This window comes from Rhamphochromis longiceps, linkage group LG17 (genome assembly GCF_057381845.1).
Source record: "Rhamphochromis longiceps isolate RC_006_pf linkage group LG17, R_longiceps_female_GT1.1, whole genome shotgun sequence".
Taxonomy (NCBI): domain Eukaryota; kingdom Metazoa; phylum Chordata; class Actinopteri; order Cichliformes; family Cichlidae; genus Rhamphochromis; species Rhamphochromis longiceps.
In genome coordinates this window covers 4,375,204-4,396,888 of record NC_140573.1, presented here as the reverse complement: position 1 = coordinate 4,396,888, position 21,685 = coordinate 4,375,204, and the positions used below count along the sequence as shown (strand labels likewise).

Genomic DNA, 21,685 nt, shown 5'->3' with positions numbered 1-21,685 from the left:
GCCTTTGCCGCAATCTTTTCACTAGATTCTCTACGGTGCCTACGGCTCCCAGGTAGGACAGCTTTTTAAGGTGTTGGTTGTCCATCAACTCCTGAATGCCATTACATGTGTGCCAGCTGGTGAGGAAGGTGGCGTCTGCTTTTAATTAAATCCAGGATAGGTGGAGGAGAAGATGGCATGCTTACAGAGTGAGTATCATTAATAGTTGGGGACATATCTCCCTGATAAATTGTACAGAGTGAGTCAGTCCAATCAGATCTGTTTATTTGCTAAGGACGAGTGATGTACAAACTCACTTGGGTAATCTCAAGATTCAAGATTCAAGAGCTTTATTGTCAATACAGTAGTATACACAATATACAGTGTACCGAAATGCCCCCCATGGTGCATTTATAAATATATAAAGGATATATCTCTAAGAGATATAAAACTAGGAATTACATATAAATAACATACTATGTTTTGGTAAAATTAAGGGATAAAAAGGTACTAATTACTAACTATACAATTCTATACAATACTATAATTGTAACTATACAATATTAACTGTATGATAAAGACAGACAGGACAGAGACAATACAAAGTGGAATGTGCAGTAGGTATTGAATAGAGATAGATCCAATCCGATATTACGTATCGGTATCGGTCCGATACTGACGTAAATAAAGGGAAATAAAAAATGTAATCCGATCCATTAAATATCAAAAAACTTGCGACACGGCGTAACTCGGCTCATAACTGTAGCACGTTGGAGTAGTATGCGTCACGTGATAGAGCGGCTGTGTGTATTTGTAGCCTCGCTAGCAATCCGGCATTTCATCTCCGAGGAAGTGATCCCAGAGAGAAGTAAAGCAAGTGTCATCTCTGAATGTTTGTAAAGCATTCCCGCGTTAAGCTTAACAACCGATATATGGAGCGACTGCCTCTCTCTCTCTCCCTCTCCTGCTGCTGCTTCAATCATGAAACTGATCAATGATCAGCTGATCTGTCTGTGAAGGTTCTCAGTCATCCAGGTCATCGTAGTCAAAGGAGCTTGCAAAGAAAAGCGTCTGGACTTCTTTAAGTTGCTTGAAGACGTTTCACCTCTCATCCGAGAAGCTTCTTCAGTTCTAAGGTCAAATGGTGGAGAGTCCCAGATATAAACCTAGTGGGAGTTTCCCCCCACGGAGGGACAAAAGGACCCCCTGATGATCCTCTAATCGCCTGAGCCAAGGTGTGAAACTGGGTGTGGGTCCCAATCAGCCAGAGTTTCGGGTGTGTTCATTGTGAAACCTGGCCCCACCTTATCATGCGAATTCCTGAGGTCAGATGGCCCAGGATGTGAGTGGGCGTTAAGGCGTCTGGGAAGGGATCTCTGATCAGCTGATCGGCTCTTCTGTCGTGAGTCCGTCTCTCTTGTTTGTTTATCGCCCACTTTGCACCAGAAAGAGGAAACCAGCGGCTGAACAACAGCAGCACGTTTAAGCTTAAGCTGTTGTTAGAATTTATTTAATATTACTTTCTACACCAGGATCTTTTTCTACGCAGCTGACGGCTGGTAACTGTGCAGGGGCGGATCTAGCAAAGTTTAGCCAGGGGGGCCGATATGGCATTAACAGGGAAAGGGGGCACAAAGACATACTTTTGTTTCTTATTCTCATTTAAAATGTCGAGCTTTTAATAAATATTTATCTGAATCTGACACCCAAAGTTTTAATCTGATGTAAAATGTATAGAAGTCCATTACTGTATATAGTAACTATTAAGTCTAATATCCTAGTAAGCTATAGTAGTTTTTCCTTTGGGAAGGTACCATCTGTGCAGTCTGCAGTTCTGTTGAAGAAAGATGTTGAATCTATTTAGTTATTCTTCAAAATTAATTGATTTCTGTGCATTTTTTTCCCACACTGCATCAAATTAAAGTTGATTATGTCGATTAAGCATCATGAGGTGGAGGGTGGGTGGTTCCCTATTTTTTTGGGTTTTTTTGCTGGGAGTTTTAGAACCCTATTAGTCAGGTTGCTTACTCTTTAAAATACCAGAATAGGGAGGATGGAGCAGGTTTAAGTTTATTAGATTGATCAGTGTTGCTGACCTATGAAATATTTTGGGTGCAGTCTATTTTTTGCATACAGGTGTAACAGAATAGCTTTAGTGTTTGTTTTTTAACTTGAGTTTGAACTTATACAAAAAGCAGCAAGATATTAAAAAAAATTTATTGATTAAAAAACACGCTATATCGGATTCATATCGGTATCGGCAGATATCCAAATTTATGATATCGGTATCGGACATAAAAAAGTGGTATCGTGCCATCTCTAGTATTTAATACCAGTTTCAAATTATTGTCGGGATATCATTGACGAGACATGACAAAGACATGTGCAAAATGCAAAATGTGCAAATATAATATAATTTTGATGAGTATTGTAAGGTGTTTGTAAAGGCGTATGTGTATATCAGTCCTTTTGTGGTAGTGAGTTGAGGGCTCTGACTGCTTGGGGGAAGAAGCTCTTCCAGTGTCTGGTCGTCACGGTTTTGATGCTGCGAAACCGTCTGCCAGATAGAAGGAGGGAGAACGGTGCATGTGAGGGGTGGAGAGTGTCCTTCACTATGCTGTTCGCACGTCGGATGATGTGTCTGTCATAGAGTTGGGAGGTGGATGTGAGAGGGCCTCCAATGATCCTCTCTGCTGTCCTCACTATGCGCTGCAGACACTTGTTTTCAGCGAGGGTGCAGTTCCCGTACCACACAGTGATGTAGCAGCAGAGGACGCTCTCAATGGTTCCCCAGTAAAATGATGTGAGGATAGGAGGAGGGAGACTGGCCTTCTTCAGTTTCCTAAGAAAGTGAAGACGTTGTTGGGCTTTCTTCATGATGGTGGTGGTGTTCAGGTTCCAGGAGAGATCGGCTGATGTGTGCACACCCAGGAACTTCACACTGTTGACCATCTCAACAGCAGATCCGTTGATGTGCAGAGGGGTGTGAGCCATTGAGAGACAGGTTGTTATTCTGACACCAGTCTACCAGGTGTTGTACCTCCTCTCTGTGCTTTTACAACTTTAAAAAAAAATAATTAGTTTTTATATATTTATTTTTAGTGGCGATGATGATGTGATGATACATATGGCTCTGCGAAGGGAGCATGTTCTATATTTGGGTTGTGGAAGTATTGATACTACTGTGGCTAAAGCACTGGGTAGGCGTATCTGGTAAAACACATGACTGGTTCAAGTTGGTTCTGTTGGTTCACATGGTAAACCACAGGGTTCTGTTCTTGGTCCCCATTTTATTTTTAGTGCGTTTACTTCGTGGTTTTTATCTTGAAAGGTGCTATACAAAATAAATACTCTGGATAAAAACCAGAAACTGTTGTGTTGTTGCATCTTCAGATTAGGGTCATCCATTAAGCGTTCAAAGTAAAGAGCTCTGCACGCCTACCTGTGGCTGATCTGTGTCCCCCGTAGACTGGACATGGTCTCTTCTAGGTTCTGCCGCAGGTCAGCGATGTTCTTTACTGTCCTCATACGTCTTGTCTCAGGGTCTTCTCCTGCACACATACATTTTTACATGATTTACTCAGATCCCTGGACATACTTTTACAACAAGCACCTGTCACCCATTTACACAAAAGCTACAAACACACACAACATAAAAAGTGATGAGGATGGCTGACATACAGTTTTTCATTGGATTTCACTGAAATGTCTCAGTAGGGGGAACAAAATGATGACCGATCACAATGACAGACTGCATTACGGTGAATGTCCCTAACCCACTTGCTGAGAATTTGGATCTCATACAATAAATCTGCCTGTCAGGCTGCACTAACATGCACTTCTTCTGCTTTAAAAAGTGTGTGTATCATTTTATGCGGTATTGACATTTTTCCTTCAGGCTGATGCTGAAATGTCATGCCATGACACCACGCAATCTGTCACTTAGTTTGGGACACAGTCATGCCCGCATGTAGAAGCAAACTCTGCCAGAGCTCCTGTGCTTCTCTGTCAGACATGTAGAGAAATGCTTCCATCTCTCTACCTCGCCCTAGAGCAGGAGACAGCTAAGAAAGCACTTCATATATTTTATGTTCTCTTTCAGTGCCTCGTTTACAGATGAAGAATTTGTTTCATTAAGCTTACTGAAGTAGTGTTGCTAATAAGCACTGGACGGGCAACATTTCAGAAGTGTGAGCAGCGACCACAGACCAAAGTATCTGCTTGTCAGCTCCAATTAAGCTTATCTGTTAGCTTGTCAAGCTAGCCCATACCCACAGGCAGGTACCACACAATGGGTAATTAACAAGTGGCACGAGACACAGAATGGATGGTGGTCACAGTGCTTTCTAGTTTTAAGGTGATTTCACAGGGAAACTGTCTCCGTGGCACAATAAATGAGCCAGCAGATGTTGGCCAGTGTTGTGTAATGGTAAAATGACTGCAAGAAGCTTTTCTCTGTGTTTCAGGCAATGCAGCTGTGATTACAGTGTGGGGCACATTAGGGCAGACGGAGGTTCTAGAGATTTGAAAAGGCCTCAGGGAACTCCTCTGGGCCAGCTCATTGCCACGGGCAGAAACCACCGTATCTGAATTCTTTATCTTCTGGAATATACAGCAGGATTATTTTGAATTTGAACAGAAATGCTAAGCTAGTTTCCTAGATAACACATAACATTGTAGGATGGAGCTCTGTTTTTTGTACAGATCCCGTCTTTTTGAGTCTACACTGAACAACGTGATCAGGCATGAACTACTACAAAACTGGCAGTACGTCATTCATTTTACACACTGAGACCAGTCTTCCTGCTTTGCAGGATGTTATGTTACAATACACAGTGGTAGAGTCACTTAGGCACATTTAAAGAAAAGTGCCTTGATGGACACATTTCATTTATCTTTGTTTTGTTCAAGCTTTGTTTTTGAAAGAGAACAACTTTTATTTTATTCACTATTTCACTATTTATTTGATCATTATTTGCTGCAGTTGCCTAAGTTCTTGTGCCTGCTGAGGCTCTACTGAATTAAAAAAGTTTAATCTGTGACTCACAAGAGCACATGGTACAGGTCTGGCTAAACCTTATTTTTCAGTCACTAAAGTCTTGGGTCGTTTCATATGCTTTTAGAATCCATTCACTTTTCATTAGTATATGGGGATATGCCTGGCCAGGGAGCCGCTGCCAGTCCCCTCTGAGGTCATCCCCAAACCGCAGCCTCAATTCATGTTCAAGCCATCTGCCATTACCTAAAATGAGGACGTGGTCCGAGCTAAATTCCAGAAAAGTCCACACTGCAATATCTGTTTGTTTTTCAAAGCTCAAGACTTGACCTCAATTACAACATGGATCTTTTAGAAAGGCTAAAGCTCCTTTAAGAAGGGAGATCCTGGATCACATTATCTTAATGGGAAGGGGAGCTCTTCACTGCAAACTCAAAACATTACAACCGCATGATTTTGTCTTTCTTTGTAATCTAGTGATGGGATTTCCGGCTCTTTTTAGAGAATCGGCTCTTTCGGCTCAGCTCTCTAAAAAGATCCGGCTCTTTTGGCTCACAACCGGCTCTTCAGGTTGTTTTGTTGCTTTAATTAATTTATTATTAACAACACTATAAAATTATGCACAAAAAGAATTACTAATGTAAAAAAAAAGTGGTTTTATTTATATATGTTTATATATAAATATATACAGTGGCACCTAGAAACAAAGCATGTAAAAACTCCAAAAAATCATGTACAAATTCCAAAGCATGTACAAACTCTAAAACACATTTCTAGCATTAACTGAACTTCTAAACCAGAGCTACCTAGATCACTTAAATTACACAATTGAAAGCATATGTGTATTGTTTGTGTATTTATACACAAGCACTCATATATATTCAAATAATTTAAAAAAATGTTCATTTACCTGTTACTACCACACACCAAATCTGGTTGTTGGTACTTCCTGGCTTGTGTAGCCACTAGGTAACAAAAGCTCAACACTGCGCCCAGCATCCTGGAGCACTTCTGTTGTGTTTTGTACATGTTTTGGAGTTTGTATGTGCTTTGTCTCTAGGGGCCACCGTAAATATACTTTTATTTATTCACTCCACATAAAATGTAATAAATAAATCATATAATACAAAAATCAACTATTCACATTTCAACTTTTAACTATTTAAATTTTCAGCTGTTTCCTTTTACAAATTTAAAGTGAAAACAACACAAAACACTGCAAACCACAACACAATTAAATATAAATTATAATATGAAAACAAAAAGAAGATGCACATTCTCTGTCGTATGGGCCTGCATGAATAAACTTTCTTAATCCTTTATCATCTGCAACCGAAAATAGTTGTGGATGATTACTATACCTTTCTAATGTGACGTTGTCCCTGGCTCTCTTTCTCTCTCTTTCCCTCCCGCTCTGTTCCTGTGCTACTGAGAGTGTAACTACCGCCCCTCCCCCCTCTTCCCAGCGCAAAGCACAAGGCTCGTGTGCGGAGTGAAGCGGAAAAAAAGTGCGAGAGAGGTGGTGAGAGAAAGAAAAAAAAAAAAAAACACGTGACGGCTTGCGATAAGGAGCCGGCTCGCGTCGTTCACGTCAAAGAGCCGGCTCTAAGAGCCATTTCGTTCGCGAACGACCCATCACTAGTTCCTGTGCTATTCAGAGTGTAACTACCGCCCCTCCCCCCTCTTCCCAGCGCAAAGCACAAGGCTCGCGTGCAGAGTGAAGCGGAAAAAAAGTGCGAGAGAGATGGTGAGAGAAAGAAAAAAAACCCCACAGCTCGTGATAAGGAGCCGGCTCACGTCGTTCACTTCAAAGAGTCGGCTCTAAGAGCCGTTTCGTTCGCGACCGACACATCACTATTGTAATCCGTCTTTTTCTCATGTCATCCCTGATGTGCAAAACTTCTCTCACCAGCTCTCCTTCAAGAAAGATCCAATTACAATCCCATTATAAAGTGACATGAAGCAATCTAGTCCCAGAATCTCCATTATGAACGGACTCTTAATGAAACATTGAGAAGCAGTTAAAGGTGCGAATGTGTGTGAATCTATTTGTGTGTGTGTGTCTGTGTGTGTGATGGCATGCCACACATGGTAAGCTCCACACCTCACCACCCGCTGTTCACTTTAGTTTAATTTACAGTCACTACTTTAAAATATTCTACTTATTGTTCAATATTGTTTCTTTATTAAATGTATTCATTTTTCCATCACACCTTCCAATGTTTATATGGCGTGCACACATATTAACCTTGCAAGGTCAAAGTTCTGTTTTATGTTATATTAATACATCTTTCTTTGTTTGAGTTACCTGGGGGTTGGTGTCTCCTCCTGTGTGGCAAAGGGCTGGGAGACCTGAAGTACTACTGACAGCCTAATTGGATTGCACCACATGCTTCATTGCCTGGGGGGTGTTTCATGTTTGTTTAAATGTTTTGTATTAGTTGGTTATATGGCAGCCATCTTGTTTTCCCCCGTGTGTGTCATTTCAGCAGGTCAGTTTGTCATATGGTTGTTTGAGGTTCTGTTCATTATTATCTTGAGTTTAGTCTATTGAGTTGACCTCTTTTATTGGTCTGCCTGTTTAAGTTTTGGCTTTGTTAAATATATTTTCATATTTTTGGGTCAATAAAACCCATTTTTTGAATTAAAACCACCTGTGTCCTTTATGCTTTACTGCTTGGTCCCTGACAGTGTGTGTATATAAATGAGAGCCATAGCAACAGTGCATGAGAAGAGGTCTCACCCGAACAATGCTGCAATGACATGACTGCATCCACAGTGAAACCAAAACATTACAGCGTTACACTTTCTGCTGTAAATAACTGATTTTAAAGACTAGCAGACTTGTATGGTTAAATCTTTTGCACCTGATGACATAATGTAGCAATATGCTTATACAATATTTTTTAGCTCCTACTTTCAGTTCCAACCCTACAGAGAGGTGAGAAGCCACCAAGCGCTCATTTGGATTCAAGCTTACATTCAGATCTTGGCCTGGAAAGCACAGGAAGCAGCCAAACTGAGACCAGGCCAGTGTGTGTGTGTGTGAGAGAGAGGGGTTGAGGGAATAGAATCAGGAAAGGTATATACACACATTCTTAGACACACACACACGCACACACACACACACACACACACACACACACACACACACACACACACACACACACACACACAAATGCTCGATGTTAAACAAATGCTCCTTGAAACAGAGTTGACACAACAAAATGCAAATGGCTACTGTTTAAAATTGACGCATTTATTCATACACTCGAGCATAAACACACACACACACACACACACACTGTACAGTACCAGTCAGTGCTTACATGTAGTTCCTTCCCCTACTTTTTCATGCTAACTGGTACAAATAGCCGTTACTAGTGCTAAATGACGTAATGTAGCAATATGCTTACATTATGTAGCAATTGCTGCACTACTCTGCCTGGTTTACACCCAATGTCATTTACCCATTATATTGTATATTGTATAGCTTTCTTGTTATATGTAAAATTGTATTGTATTTATTTAAATTTTTACTTTTTAATTATTTTACCTGCATTACCTGCATTTTTTAATCACTCTTATATTTAAATGTTCATTTGCTATTTTATCTAGGGATTGAGAGTAACGTAGTTTCTATTCTCTGTATGTCCTGTACATGTGGCAGAATTGACAATAAAGTTGACTTTGACTTTGACTAAATGCTATCAATGTACTCTCACAGTTATCTAATTGTACAAATGCATACAAAATAACACTCACGTAAACATAACTGTGCACTACTTTGCCCTCACTGCTGCAGTTTGTTGCAAATCAGTTTGAATAAAGCTCGGCTTCTCTCAAACTCTCTCATTCTCTCTCTCACTCACACACACACACACATATACTGTATTTTCCCCACTACACGGCACACTTAAAATCCTTTAATTTTCTCAGAAATCGTCAGTGCGTGTTATAATCTGGTGCGCTTTATGTATGAATTGTGGTTGTGCTTACTGACCTCGAACCGATTTTAAGTGGCTCAAAGATCTGTCAAAAATGTTTCACTACGACTTTGGTAAGCTACGAAGCCCACCACTTGATGGATTGTCAGAACATTATGGCTACCGTAGTCAGAAGCCTAGCGGACTTGGAGTTCTCTGGGTCCAAAACTCCGTTGCTTAAGGTCCCAAAGTCAAACGAACACTGGAGCACACTGAGAGTTAAAAACTGTCTAAATTCTTTCATCTTCAATAAAATGATCAGCGTTGCCGCTTTACCAGGTATAACAATTACGTTTAACATCCAGGCATCCATGAAAACAGAATTTATTAAATTTAACAGAGTTAGAAGTTAGCAGTAAGTTAGCTCGCTAGTTTCGCTATTTACCTAAACATGATATAGCATGTTCTGACTGAGAGATTTCTGAAAAAAATAAAATGTACAGCTCTGCTATCACTTCCAACATAAATGAAGACAGAAAACTAAACAGCAGTGACGTTTGTAGGGTTACTGAAGTTGGACTAGCTGGTATATAATGATGTGCTACGTGATCGCTAGTGACACAGCTATGTTAGCATAACACAGTGAAAACGCAGCTGTTTCTATGCGTTTGGGCCTTTCGTCCACACGTAAACTGCGTTTCGAATCACCGAAAACTGAGATTTTTAAAACTCCTTTTTTGTGTTTACGTGTGGACGAGGAATACAGAGTTCGTCATGCAACGTCAAAGGTATGTGCCTTTTTTCACGTCACGCAGTGAGCTACGTTATTGTGTACATGAGATGAATTGCAGAATGGCAGATAGAGACAAAATACTGTTACTGTTAATCTGACTATCTGCAGTTTTTACACGTTTAATTATACACACGCAGTTGCTGTCCCTCCATTTAGAAAGGCAGAGGCGTCACAGTGTAATTATTTTACATGTAGTTGTTTTTTTCCTGTGTAATAACAAACAAATTTCCCACGTGTGGGACTAATAAAGGTTATCTTATCTTATAATATTCAACATTGCTATCAATGCATTTTTCAAAAAATGCCTCCCTGTGCAAAATGGGTTCAAAAACATAAACAACATTGGGATACCGTTTGTCCGTGATTTGTAACAACTAGATATGCTTCATCATATTTTCTAGTCTTTGGCTTAGAATGAAGTTGGTTTGGAAACATATTCAGCGATGCTTCATCTCCTGCTTTGCGTTTGTGTGGGCGCCCTGTCAAAAACCTGTCCATGATGCTAGCAGTGACCAAGTGCAACCCCCGCAGTGGCTCTGCGCCCCCCCCAGCGGCGGGCCCCACACTTTGGAAGCTCTGGCATAACATAAAGCATAACACAGTGAAGCTGGAGGATGAACGCTAACTAAGTTAACGTGAGGGTTCCCGATGGTTTTTGACCAAACTTCAATAAGGAGAGCAACTGAGATAATCCATCCACAATACGAGGTTAGTCATTAATATACTGCAACAACATGGGAATAGAGCAGCTGTGAGAGAATTCAACATTAATGAATCAATGGTACAGAAGTGGAGGAAGCAAGAAGAATGAGTTGAGTAAAGTTTGACTTATCTGTTTTGTTTAACTTAATGCGCCTTATAATCCATTGCGACTTATGTATGAAAACAGATCCGTTCATCGACAGTACACCTTATAATCCGGTGCGCCTTATGGTCCGAAAAATACGGTATATCTAAGTGGACACAAATGTGTTTCCTGGCAGCCACTTAAGCACATTGAGAGCCTGTTAATTACATCAATGAACACTATCTGTTTAATGTAATGCATGGTTTTATCTGACACACACACACACACACACACACACACACACACACACACACACACACACACACACACACACACACACACACACACTTTTTAAGCACTTTCAAGGTCCATTTTCAAGCTTTTCCAGCACATTACAAAAAAAAACAGAATGCATATTTCACTTCGCATCGCCTCAGTAAGACCAAAATAATAAGTCTACACATCAGATATTGATGCTTCTTTCCTATGTGACACAAGAAATAGGAGACAGATGTTTGTTTGTTTTTTTAAAGTTCATTCATTCAAAACTAACTGTAAGATGTTTAACTACATTGCTTTCTGTATTATTGTTAAAGTTTTAAATGATCACCTTTAACGTGTTTATTCTAATAAAATCATGTCCAGTATGACAGGCATGGAGAACAGCACTGACTGGGAGAGGCTTTGAACAGATGACATACTCAGTTCAATTCAGCATATAAGACTTCATCTGCCTTAAATAAAAAGTGAGCCTTAAAGTATGAAATACTCATATACAAAAACACATCAAAATTTGTCTTAGTGGCTGATAGTGCCCGACAGGTCTCAATGTGAGCTTGAAGCCATTATGAATTTAAGTTGTTTAATGTGTAGGTTCTCACGATAAACAGATTCAAACAGTCACACATTGAAACAGACTGACACGTAGAGGTGCAAGGCAGCCCAGGCGGAGAAATTTTGCTTTTATACTTTGTGACAATCTGATAAGAAAACTATTCAATCAAATAGTTATTTGTGGTTACAGTTTCTGGCACTTTTAAGCACCAAATCCAAAATCCAAGCACTTTTCAAACCTTGAAAAGGCAATATTAAAATCCAAACATTTTCAAGGATTTCAAGCACCCCTACAAACCCTGTGTATGAAGTTGATGATTGTTAAAATAAAAAATAAAATGTTAACAATTACTTGGTTGCTCCTAAATCTACGACATGAGTATATACAGAAAAGTTTGACATGGTATGCAAAAGAAAAAAATAAAGAAATACACAAACAAAAAGTTTCATAATTGTCAGTTTCATAATTTCAGATTCAAAACTAACATTTTCTTTGATTGACTCATATCACTTGTCAGAAATCCTTCTTAATGACTCCTGTGTTTCTCTCACGTTAAAGCCAAGTTTGTGCACATCGTTCCACATGGGAAGATGGCAGATGGTGTGTACACTGGAAAATTTGACATATATTAACAGAGCTGGTGCCAAGGTATAGCACAGTACCAGGTTAGACTCCTTCATCTGAGATTTACATTAAACCACTTAAAGCTGCATGCTCAACAAAGTGCCTCATTTGCAGACTGTGACAGAGTGAATGCAGGTGAAAAATAGGATGTGTAATATCTAGGAAATAAACTACTGCTGCTGTGCAGATCTTTTAGGTGAGAATGCAACATATCTGTGAGTGTAAAGGTATGGACTACAGGAAGCAAAGTGTTCTTCTAGAGCATGTTCTTGCAAAACAATGCCTTAACCCTTTAAGACCTACCATAGAACCAAGTCCACCAGAGCTTGTCTTTATATTTTTACATGCTGTGGAGCCATTTTTGGGAGCATTTCAAGTTGCTATACACCAATACAACCGTTATAGCCCAAATTTTAATAATATGTATGCATTAAGTCAATAATAACTACAAAAATTTAAATTCGTTTTTGGTTTCTTTTTTACATATATTTCTAGTTAGAGAAATGCAAGAGGCTTATCCCTCAAAACTGTAAATACAAAAAGGTTGCACAAAACAGTTTCCAACAACAGGAAATTTATTTTAAGTGTCTTCATAGCTTTATTATTGAGATACAGGTGAGATGATTTTTATATACTGCAGGAAAAACGAAAATAAATACTATAATGCAAATTTGCAAAAAAAACAGCAAATGCCATCTATTCAGAGAAGGACAGCTTGACTCATCATGAAGGTTATGAAAATAACCATCCTATCAGAGCTACTTTGCTTCTCAGTTTGTTTCTTTAAAAAGCAAGATTTTAAATGAATAGAAATTGTTTTTTAAAGCTGCTGATTGACGTGTGTGATCACGTGTGTAATATGTAATAAAAAAAACAACACTTTTAAAGTCCTTTCTAGGCTTTATATGAGAATGAATGCTCACTTACGTGGGCGAGGCTGTGCGTGCAGCACCTGCTCCAGGTCACCCAGCATGGTGAGGATCACCTCCTTATCAAGCTGAGCTGTTCCTTCACGAGGACCTCCCTCAGAAACCTCCTCCTCCGCCCAATATCCGCCATCTTTCTCCCTGCCTCCCTGTTTCCCACCTCCCTTGTCTGCTGCTGCCACCTCCTCATCGGACCGCCCCCTGCTGACCTCTTCATCTGTTCCTGCCACCTCTCTGGACCTCCGCTGTGCCTCAATCCTCGGGTGGCCACTGTATGATGCCCGCTGTGGCCGCCCTCCTGCTGCTGTGCATCGCCAAGGGACTGGAATGAGAGAATGCTCTGACTGAGAGAGCACTTTAGTGAGGGAGAGCGACAGAGATCGAGCTCTGGTGCCCCTTACACCTCCGCCTCTTGTGACCACATCCTTCCTGGGGCTTCCCTGCAGACTGCCTCCTGCCCGTTGTGTGGAAGATGAGTACAATGAAGAGTTTTGAGGTTGGGAAAGGCGAGACGGCGGCAGCTCGTCGAGCTCAAAGGTGTAAACCTGCTGTTCGCCATCACTGAGCAGGGTCAGGTTAGTAAGCGAGCGCTGCTTGATCCGCAGGTTGAGGTTGTCAGGGAGAGGCTGCGGAGGCCGTCGAGCTGGGCTGCCGCCCTGATAAACCGAGAACTCCGCTCCTCTCTTCATCCTCTCTCCTTTTCAACTAACCTCTTTACCGCTGGCAGCTCAGAGACTGAAACTATACATGCAAGTGGATCTACCTGTGCATGGCACTCTGTTTCACATCTTGACTGCACTAAAACTGAGAAAGCAGATGGAAGCAAGGAGCGCAAAGAAAGCAGAGGAAGCATAAGAGATGGAGCCCCAGGTCCTGCGTCTCCCGACTGATGTCCAGGCTTCAGTGGGCTGGAGGGAAAGCGAGCAGAGGGAGTAGAATGGAGAGAAAACCACCTTCTCAGGCATGTAGGTAAAATCCAGATCCATCATTAAGCCAGCCCATGGTCATGGTCAGGCGCCGAGCCAGACACAAACATTCATTTCTTCCACTCCTTCCCTGTCCGCATGCTGTCTCTCTGTCTTCTTGGCTCCTTTCTCCTGCTTCACCACAGTCAGGGGCGTGGATGAACGACTCGCTACATCTCTCGCTCCTCACACATTCTCTCTTCCTCTTGCGCTCTCTTTATCTTTTCCCCCTATTAAATGGCAGTGTCTTTTCATTCACTCTTTTCTATCTCCCCCTACCTTCTGTCTCTCCTTTAATTACCACCTGACAGCTACGCTCCTCCTGCCTCCTCTCTGACGGTTCCTCTCTCCTCACAGCGGAGAGTGAACGGTGGTGAAGCCGGCAAATGGGCTCACATAGCTCTCGGAGCGCCTGCATCTCTCTCTCTCGCTCTCTCACTCACTCTCTCCTTTCTCACATTCTCTCCCCCCTCTGTGTTTATCACCCTCTCTTTCACCTAATCTCTCTCTTTCTGTTCTGCTCTTACTAGCCCTCTTCCTGTATGCCTCCCTTCCCCCTCTTTCTCAGTGTCTCGCCATCTCTCTCCCTCACAATGTGACAATGAGTTGCTTGGACAGTGCACCTGTAAGCTTGCAGCCCCCGCTGCACCACTCTGACCACCCAAACTTAATTAAATGCTATCTTGAGGAGCTAAAGCAGCAAGCCTGCAGCTTATCGCGAATCAACAATGAGATCACCGAGCCAACATATTCCCATCAATCACTGGGAGCATTATTAGCACTGTCTCTATTAGTCACAGCTGTCTACCACAGCATTCTCTAATCGTGACTACTAACTGCTGGAGGACCCTGGAAGCAGTTGCCTCAGAAAACATAATCAAGGTGATCCTAATCATCATGCCCTATGAGGTACTTCATCGCAAACTGATGTTTTATCATGAATAAAAGATGAACAGATGAAGACAAATAAACGGTGACACTTTCAAGCTCAAGCTTAACTCAACGTATGAATGAAGAGTTTATATAGAGTGCTGCTTTGATGTTTTAAAACTGGTCTTACTGACACTGGTTCAGTCTGTATATGTAAATGTATATGAGAAGTCTTGTCATGTGGCATTTGTGGTATGCATACACTTGAATTTCCTTCTCAGAGACTCATTCCTGTCTCTCTACTGAAGAGCAGGAAGAATGAAGACTGCAATGACCATGAAGCGAGTGACATTAAAAAGCAAGTGTTTGCAATGGACCCCAAACAAAGAGAACGGTCAGCACCGCAGTCTAATTTTATCCTTGAAATCACGGGCTTTGGAAAAGCCGCGACCAAAGCAAAATGTCTGGAATGTTGCTGCCGACATGACATCCCCAAACCTATAATCACATGCTGTTGTTTGTGTATGCTGGTCTTCTGGCTTCACTTTGAACTTGACGTCTGAATTAAGAAGTTTGATTTTAAATGAAGACATCACCATCTGAATCAAGTGACCTGTTCTAAAATGGAAAACCCAAAAAGTCTCAAAGGATCCTCTGCGATAAAATCAGTGATGAAAAGATTATGACGCTAAAGAAAAAGGAGAGAGGACACATCTACCACAGATGTAACCTCTGAACTGAAGGCAGACCAAAGAGCTATAAAGGACGAAAGAGCTGTCACAGTGACCTCTTCATTTGGAACTGGTAAAATGCAACTGAAACAAAGAGATTTGTCTGTGCCAGCAGTTTGTGTTTTGATGGTCTGGTGCCTGCTTTAACCTCTCATCCTTCTCCTGTCTGGGCTTTTGTGGTTAGAAACTCCTTTAAAACTGGTCAAATGTCCCTCAGTCCTGAACTCTCAGATGCAGAAAAATACCACAGTACTGTAATTCCAAAATGAAGACAACCTACAGCTCCACTTTATGTGTGTATATGTGTTATGTGTGAAGCTTTACATACAGCCATACCGATCTTGTCAATGTTTTTGATAAATACTTGGAGACTGGCAATGATAAACCATGTACATGTATGTATCATGGTGACTGGTGGTGGTGCAGCAATGCGATTATATCAGCTGGTGGCAGCCTGGGGCGAAGTAAACATAGCTGCAGATGCTCCCCGTGTCCAGCTGTCACTGCTGACCTTTTCCTTTCCCTACATGAAACCAGCCCAGAACAGGAACCCTCCCAGTAAGTACAAACAGACTCACTTTAGCACATTCACACACCAGCTGCATAATACCAGTACACTGAGTTGGCCACAGCAGCAGCTTTCAAAAGGCTCTCTGATCCTGCAGCTACTTTTCCACCTATACTCCATTAACCTCGTCTCTGACAAATATCAGTGTGGACAGCTAATCCATATTGTACCAAGAGTCTCTACCTAAGCTAACACATTTTGTTCCAATCGTTTAATGAAGGAAAATGTCATTTTAAATCAGTTCCTTTAGCATGTAGCAGACCACTGCAGTAGAATTATTTATCTACAGGGACAGATCATAATGCACAGATACTTATGCACATTCTCACACCCACACTGAGAAATATCCTCCAAGCGGAGCCCACATCTGTGTGGTGACCTGGTGCATACCTGATATCTCCTCCAGGCACTGTTTGGCTGTCTTGCTGTAGACTAGCTCTCCCTTGGTGGGGCTGAGGCAGGGGTCGGCTGGGGCCACCATGGTGCAGTCATTTTCTGAGAATGTCCTAAAGGCACAAAGAACAAATAACACACAGCAGTTAAGAAGATAGGTTTATCAGATATTTCAGTCTAACCTGAATTAAAGGCACTGCAGTCATGGAGGGATGGATTTAACTAAATTTGCTGTGTGCTTCCTCTCCACCAGCCTGAGCTACCTCACACTGTTTGTTTGCCGATTTAAAGAAACAAAGGTGGAGTCCAACACTCCTCATAAGATAACAGTCTTACATGTACATACAAACTTTGAACAATGAAAATGCCACAAAACCATGCAAAAACAGACTAAAGGCACAGAACGACACAGTTATACAGCTGACACGCAAACCCAACAGAAAGCCCTCTCACGCAGGAACACACAAACAGTGAAACACATACAAACTAACACTTTAAACCACACACAAAATCCCGAAATGCACACAGTAAAACTGCATTACAAACTGAGAAAACAAAAAACAGGCAGGCAGAGAACTAAGCACAAGCTACTGAACACCATGCATTTCTTCCAATACATACACACGCGCGCAGACACACACCAGGGACGACCACCACCTGCAGAGCTGCAGATAAAAATTGGCTTCCAATTGTGACAACAGCATTCGCCTGTGACTTCAGTTCATGTGAAAAAGCTTTTCTTCTTCCTGCAAGCTTCCCTCACCTCAGTGGATTCACAAAGACGGAGACACAGATATTCACTACCATTGCTGTATGGCACAGTATCACCCAAAAAATAAGAGAATAGATATGGGGGGGGGGTGCGCAGTAATAAGATATTTGACTCTGCTGCTTTAAAAAAGAAGATTTACTGCTGGTCATGTAAAGAAATGTGATTGAAGCTGCGGAACTTTGAAAAAAAATATTAACTGCACCAACAATTTTTGTATTTTTAATCGCCCCCTGTAAAAATTGTCCGGTCAACCTAGGTTATGGAAGCATAGGATGAGAACGGGCATTGCAAACTACATTTCTCTGTGGTGCAACTGTGAGTGCATGAGAAAGAGAATGGGAAAAAAATTATTTCTGCACACAAAAGTGGTCTGTTAAGCTTGGAAGATACAACAACTTTAAGTGGGCAGGGAGAAAGAATCCAAATGAGACAAGGATGCCTAATTGTGGCAAAAATGCTGGCAGCACAGGAGGGGGCCTTTATGCATGGTGACGGCTTTGGATGAGGAAGAACATGAAGATGGAAGCCGCAGATATATGAACGGAAGGATATATCTTAGAACACAGCAAAAAGGTTAAGATCTGCACATGAACTGTTCCTCGAGAATTTTATTCAACACCGAGTATAGTCTGAGACACATTATTACGTAATATGTGTAAAAGATGGGATAGCACGGCAGTGGGGCATTGAGCATTCTCCAGGGTGTACGCCGTCTCTTGCCCTCTACAAGAAGAACTGGATAAGCAGAAGAAAATGGATGGATGGATGGCCTACAATTTCATACCTACTATTATGTAAAAAAGCACAGGTGACTTTCACTGTAACACTTTTGGAGGGGGCCAGCGTTAACACCACAGATATTCTGACAACCCATTAACTCTGCATGTCTGTTGTTTCTAATGATAAACAAATTAAAACACTCCAATGTATCTCTCTTGTACCCTCCAGATTCAATTCAATTCAATGTTATTTATACAGCGCCAAATCACAACAACAGTCGCCTCAAGGCGCTTTATATTGTAAGGTAGACCCTACAATAATACATACAGAGAAAAACCCAACAATCATATGACCCCCTATGAGCAAGCACTTTGGCGACAGTGGGAAGGAAAAACTCCCTTTTAACAGGCAGAACCAGGCTCAGTGAGGGGCGGCCATCTGCCGTGACCGGTTGGGGTGAGAGAAGGAAGACAGGACAAAAGACATGCTGTGGAAGAGAGCCAGAGATTAATAACAAGTACGATTCACTTCTTGCAAAGTTAATTGTTGCAGATGCAAAGTTGATAAAGTGCCCCCCCCCCCAAAAAAAGAGACTTTCTTAACAACTGAGAGATATATATAGGAGCAGCTGCGACGGATGCCAAATTTGAACTTTCTAGTTCCAATTACTGACCAAGATGGCAAGAAACAGTGAGCAGAAGTCCAAGCTTTAAAATGTTCTCTCAGAAAACTCTGGGTAACATCACAGATGGTCCATCCACTTCTACTACACTCAATGCTTCTGTTTACTTTTTGCTCACTGAGTAGGCTGCCTGTGTTTTCACACTTTAAGTTTTAGTTCCCTGCTTCAGAGCTGACTATCACTCATTATCTCCTCAGGACTGATAGCCGCAGAAGCTCACTAAATGTGTGGGATTAAAGGAATGCTAATGCTCGAAAGAGGCACTGCTGAATGTGGCAGAGCTGACTGTGCGCTGCAGAGGAGGTAGTTCAGAGAGAGAGAGAAAGGGTGAAGGATTTAGTCTTGTTTAATGGGATTCCTAACTCCCTTTCTCTCCTAACACAAAGCCATCCTAGAGACTATTTTTTTTCTTTGGGATTTACCCACTTCCTGCACCTCTGATTGCTGTAACATCATGAAACCATGTGCCAGATGCATGCCTCTAACAACACTGGCTGAATGAGGAGAAGGGGAATGAGTTCTTGAACACTGCCAATGTCTGGATGCTCACATCAAAGATGAAACCCAGACAGTTAAATAATAGGCTTTGGCAAGCAGCAGGGAGTGGATGTTAATTTGTTCAGTGATGCCTGTGAAGGGATGTGGAGGCGAGAGCAAGACGCACAGTGGGGAGGCTCCAGCTGATCACTGGGAGAACTCCAAGATCTCATGGGGTGTGTGAATGACTGTAAGCATGTGCGAATGTGTGCAGGCAAAAAACGGGTCAACAGGTTGCTCTCGCTGGGTGTCCTTTGAGTAATGACGATAGGACAAATAAACACACACACACGCGCCTCACCTGTACATGAAGGGGGCCACAGTAGCTGTATTAGGATGGTTGTGCTGCTGCTGCTGGGGAAGCTGAACTACTCCATTTCCTCCTGGTGTTCCTCCCCCTCCCCCACTTCCTCCCACAGTGGACGCAGACAGGGCTGAGGTGCTGGTGGACGAGGTCATGCTGGTCCGTTTGCCCTCTGAGCCCCCTACGGAGCGTTGGATATAGAAACTCCCACTTTGCCCCCCTTTGGTTAGCTTGGCCCTCTCTCCCTCTCCTCCCCGTATATTTCCGCTGCTGTTTAAGGCGGCCTGGTTTTGGGCCTGGGACTGACTTTGCGGCTTTGCTGATGATGCTAAGGGACCTTTAAGTCCTGGCTTTGGGATGCCGCTTGAAGCTGAGGGGGTGCCACCATCTTTCTTCCCTGACGATGACTTCCCTCCTTTTGGGATGAGGCTGGCAATTTTTGAGGACTTCTTTGTGGACTCGGGAAATGTGTCGCGCTCCTCTTTTGGGGGAGAGCTGTCCTTACAGGACTTCCCAGACTTGCTCTTGTCCTCCTTGTCTTTGGAGGAGGCTTGAGACCTGCTACCACTGGCGGACGCCTTTGAATAAGAAGAGGGTGAAGATGAGGACGTTTTGCTTGGTGCGGTGAGGGACGATGCAGGGGTCTTTGTAGCCATTTGTTTGGCTGTAGCACTGCTACTAACACTGCTGCACGCTGACCCTGTAGGCGTCAATCCATCTTCACCATACTCTGATAGGTCATCTTCCTCCTGCAAAGCCATCTCCACCACAGATGGTGATGCTCTTGAAGCTGATCGGGGGTTAATCAGCCGAAATTTCTCCAGCATTGACCTCTGAGGCAGTGCAACACTTGACCCTACTTTTGACCCATCCCCTTCTGGGGCTTGCGGTGATGGGGTGGTAGAAGGGGAGTGTGTAGGGCTTGCCAGCATGGATGAAGTTGCGCTGTGCTTAAGATTCATGGACTTGCTGCGCCAGGACTTGCCAGCTGTGGGGGATGGGATGGCAGAGGCCAGCTGCTGCCCGCTGAGGCTGGTGGGAACCATGCCACCAACACCACTTCCATTCATCCCACTAGGTACTGGGATGCCTCTCACAGCCTCTGAACAAAGAGAGTAGAGAGAAAGAAAAATACAGGATGATGATTAAAAGGGATATCTGGTTAATTACAGTTTTTGATGTACAAATTTGCAATTTCAAATAACCAATTGATAAGCTGCAACAAGTTATTACTAATCTTTCTGTGATGAGATTGGTTGGAATGATTTTCCCATTGAGATGTTGCACAGAATTGATTACAAAAAGGAGGATTAGTCATGTATGCTGCATTACGCTACCTGTAAAGTGTTAGGTTTCCCCAAATTTTATTGCAGTTTGATAATTAAATGCAATTTTCCTATTTTATTTTATTTTATTTTTTTTACTTTTTATCATAGTCATTTATCAACAAGTTATTAGCTAAAATGCTACACTTCCGCAGGCTTCCTGGATTTATTTGACAAGAAAAACTAGTTCAGAATACTCAGCTGACTCCCTGCTGACTTCCTTTGTGGTTTTACACACATTCAGCAAAAAATAGTTAACTCTTACATTATTTGGGGAAAATTACAAAAATAAAACCCCAGAGCTTATTCTCAGGTGACAGGATATCAACAGCGAGTTGAGTTAAAAGAAAAGACTTCATGTTTATTACAACACCGGTGTCTTACAAGGAGTTTGCATTCAACAGTGTTTTACCTTCTTGTTACAATTCTTTGTAACCTGTAACCGCATGTATACATGTATATAACAGACTTATAAAGGACAGGCTATCATGTTATGGTAGTGACAAACAAATTCTCACCATCATAAATAATAAAGGAGAATTTCCTGAAAGGAAGCCATTCAATTAAAATATTGACCTTTTCTGGAAAAGATCCACCTCCCAATGAGTAAAACAACAAATGAAAGTTTGAGAAGCTTTTTTTTATTTACTCTGCAGCTTCATTCCCTGAACATTTTTTATTTTGGGATATTCATATTCTGCATTTCTTTTTTCCTCTTTCTACTTTCATCCACACAGCTGGAATTATACTGCATACAGCTATATGAAAGATAAATAACTACCTTTCACAGATCATCAACACCTGTGTATCTCTTTTATACATAAACATTATCCCAGACCTCACAAGTATAGCATTTGCGTTAGGTATGCACATGAACACAACTTCACCTCCCCATGAACACAAGTTTGAGTTACTTTCTAACTGAAAGAGACAAATAGCGGGGAAAAAGTAT

General features: G+C 41.9%; 1 protein-coding gene across 11 annotated transcripts in view; it reads right to left on the bottom strand.

Moving 5' to 3' along the window:
* nav3 (neuron navigator 3) overlaps positions 1-21,685 on the bottom strand; it is a 405,702-nt gene that overhangs the window by 59,803 nt on the left and 324,214 nt on the right. For 10 of the 11 annotated variants that reach the window (XM_085385777.1, XM_085385778.1, XM_085385771.1 and 7 more), the window contains 3 exons: positions 19,406-20,510; positions 16,391-16,506; positions 3,422-3,530 (listed from right to left, as the gene is read on the bottom strand). In XM_085385777.1, the coding sequence (XP_085241903.1) occupies positions 3,422-3,530; positions 16,391-16,506; positions 19,406-20,510 (1,330 nt within the window). Of the gene's footprint in view, positions 1-3,421; positions 3,531-12,867; positions 14,278-16,390; positions 16,507-19,405; positions 20,511-21,685 lie in introns of those variants that run through there. The other variant, XM_085385781.1, reaches the window with a different exon arrangement.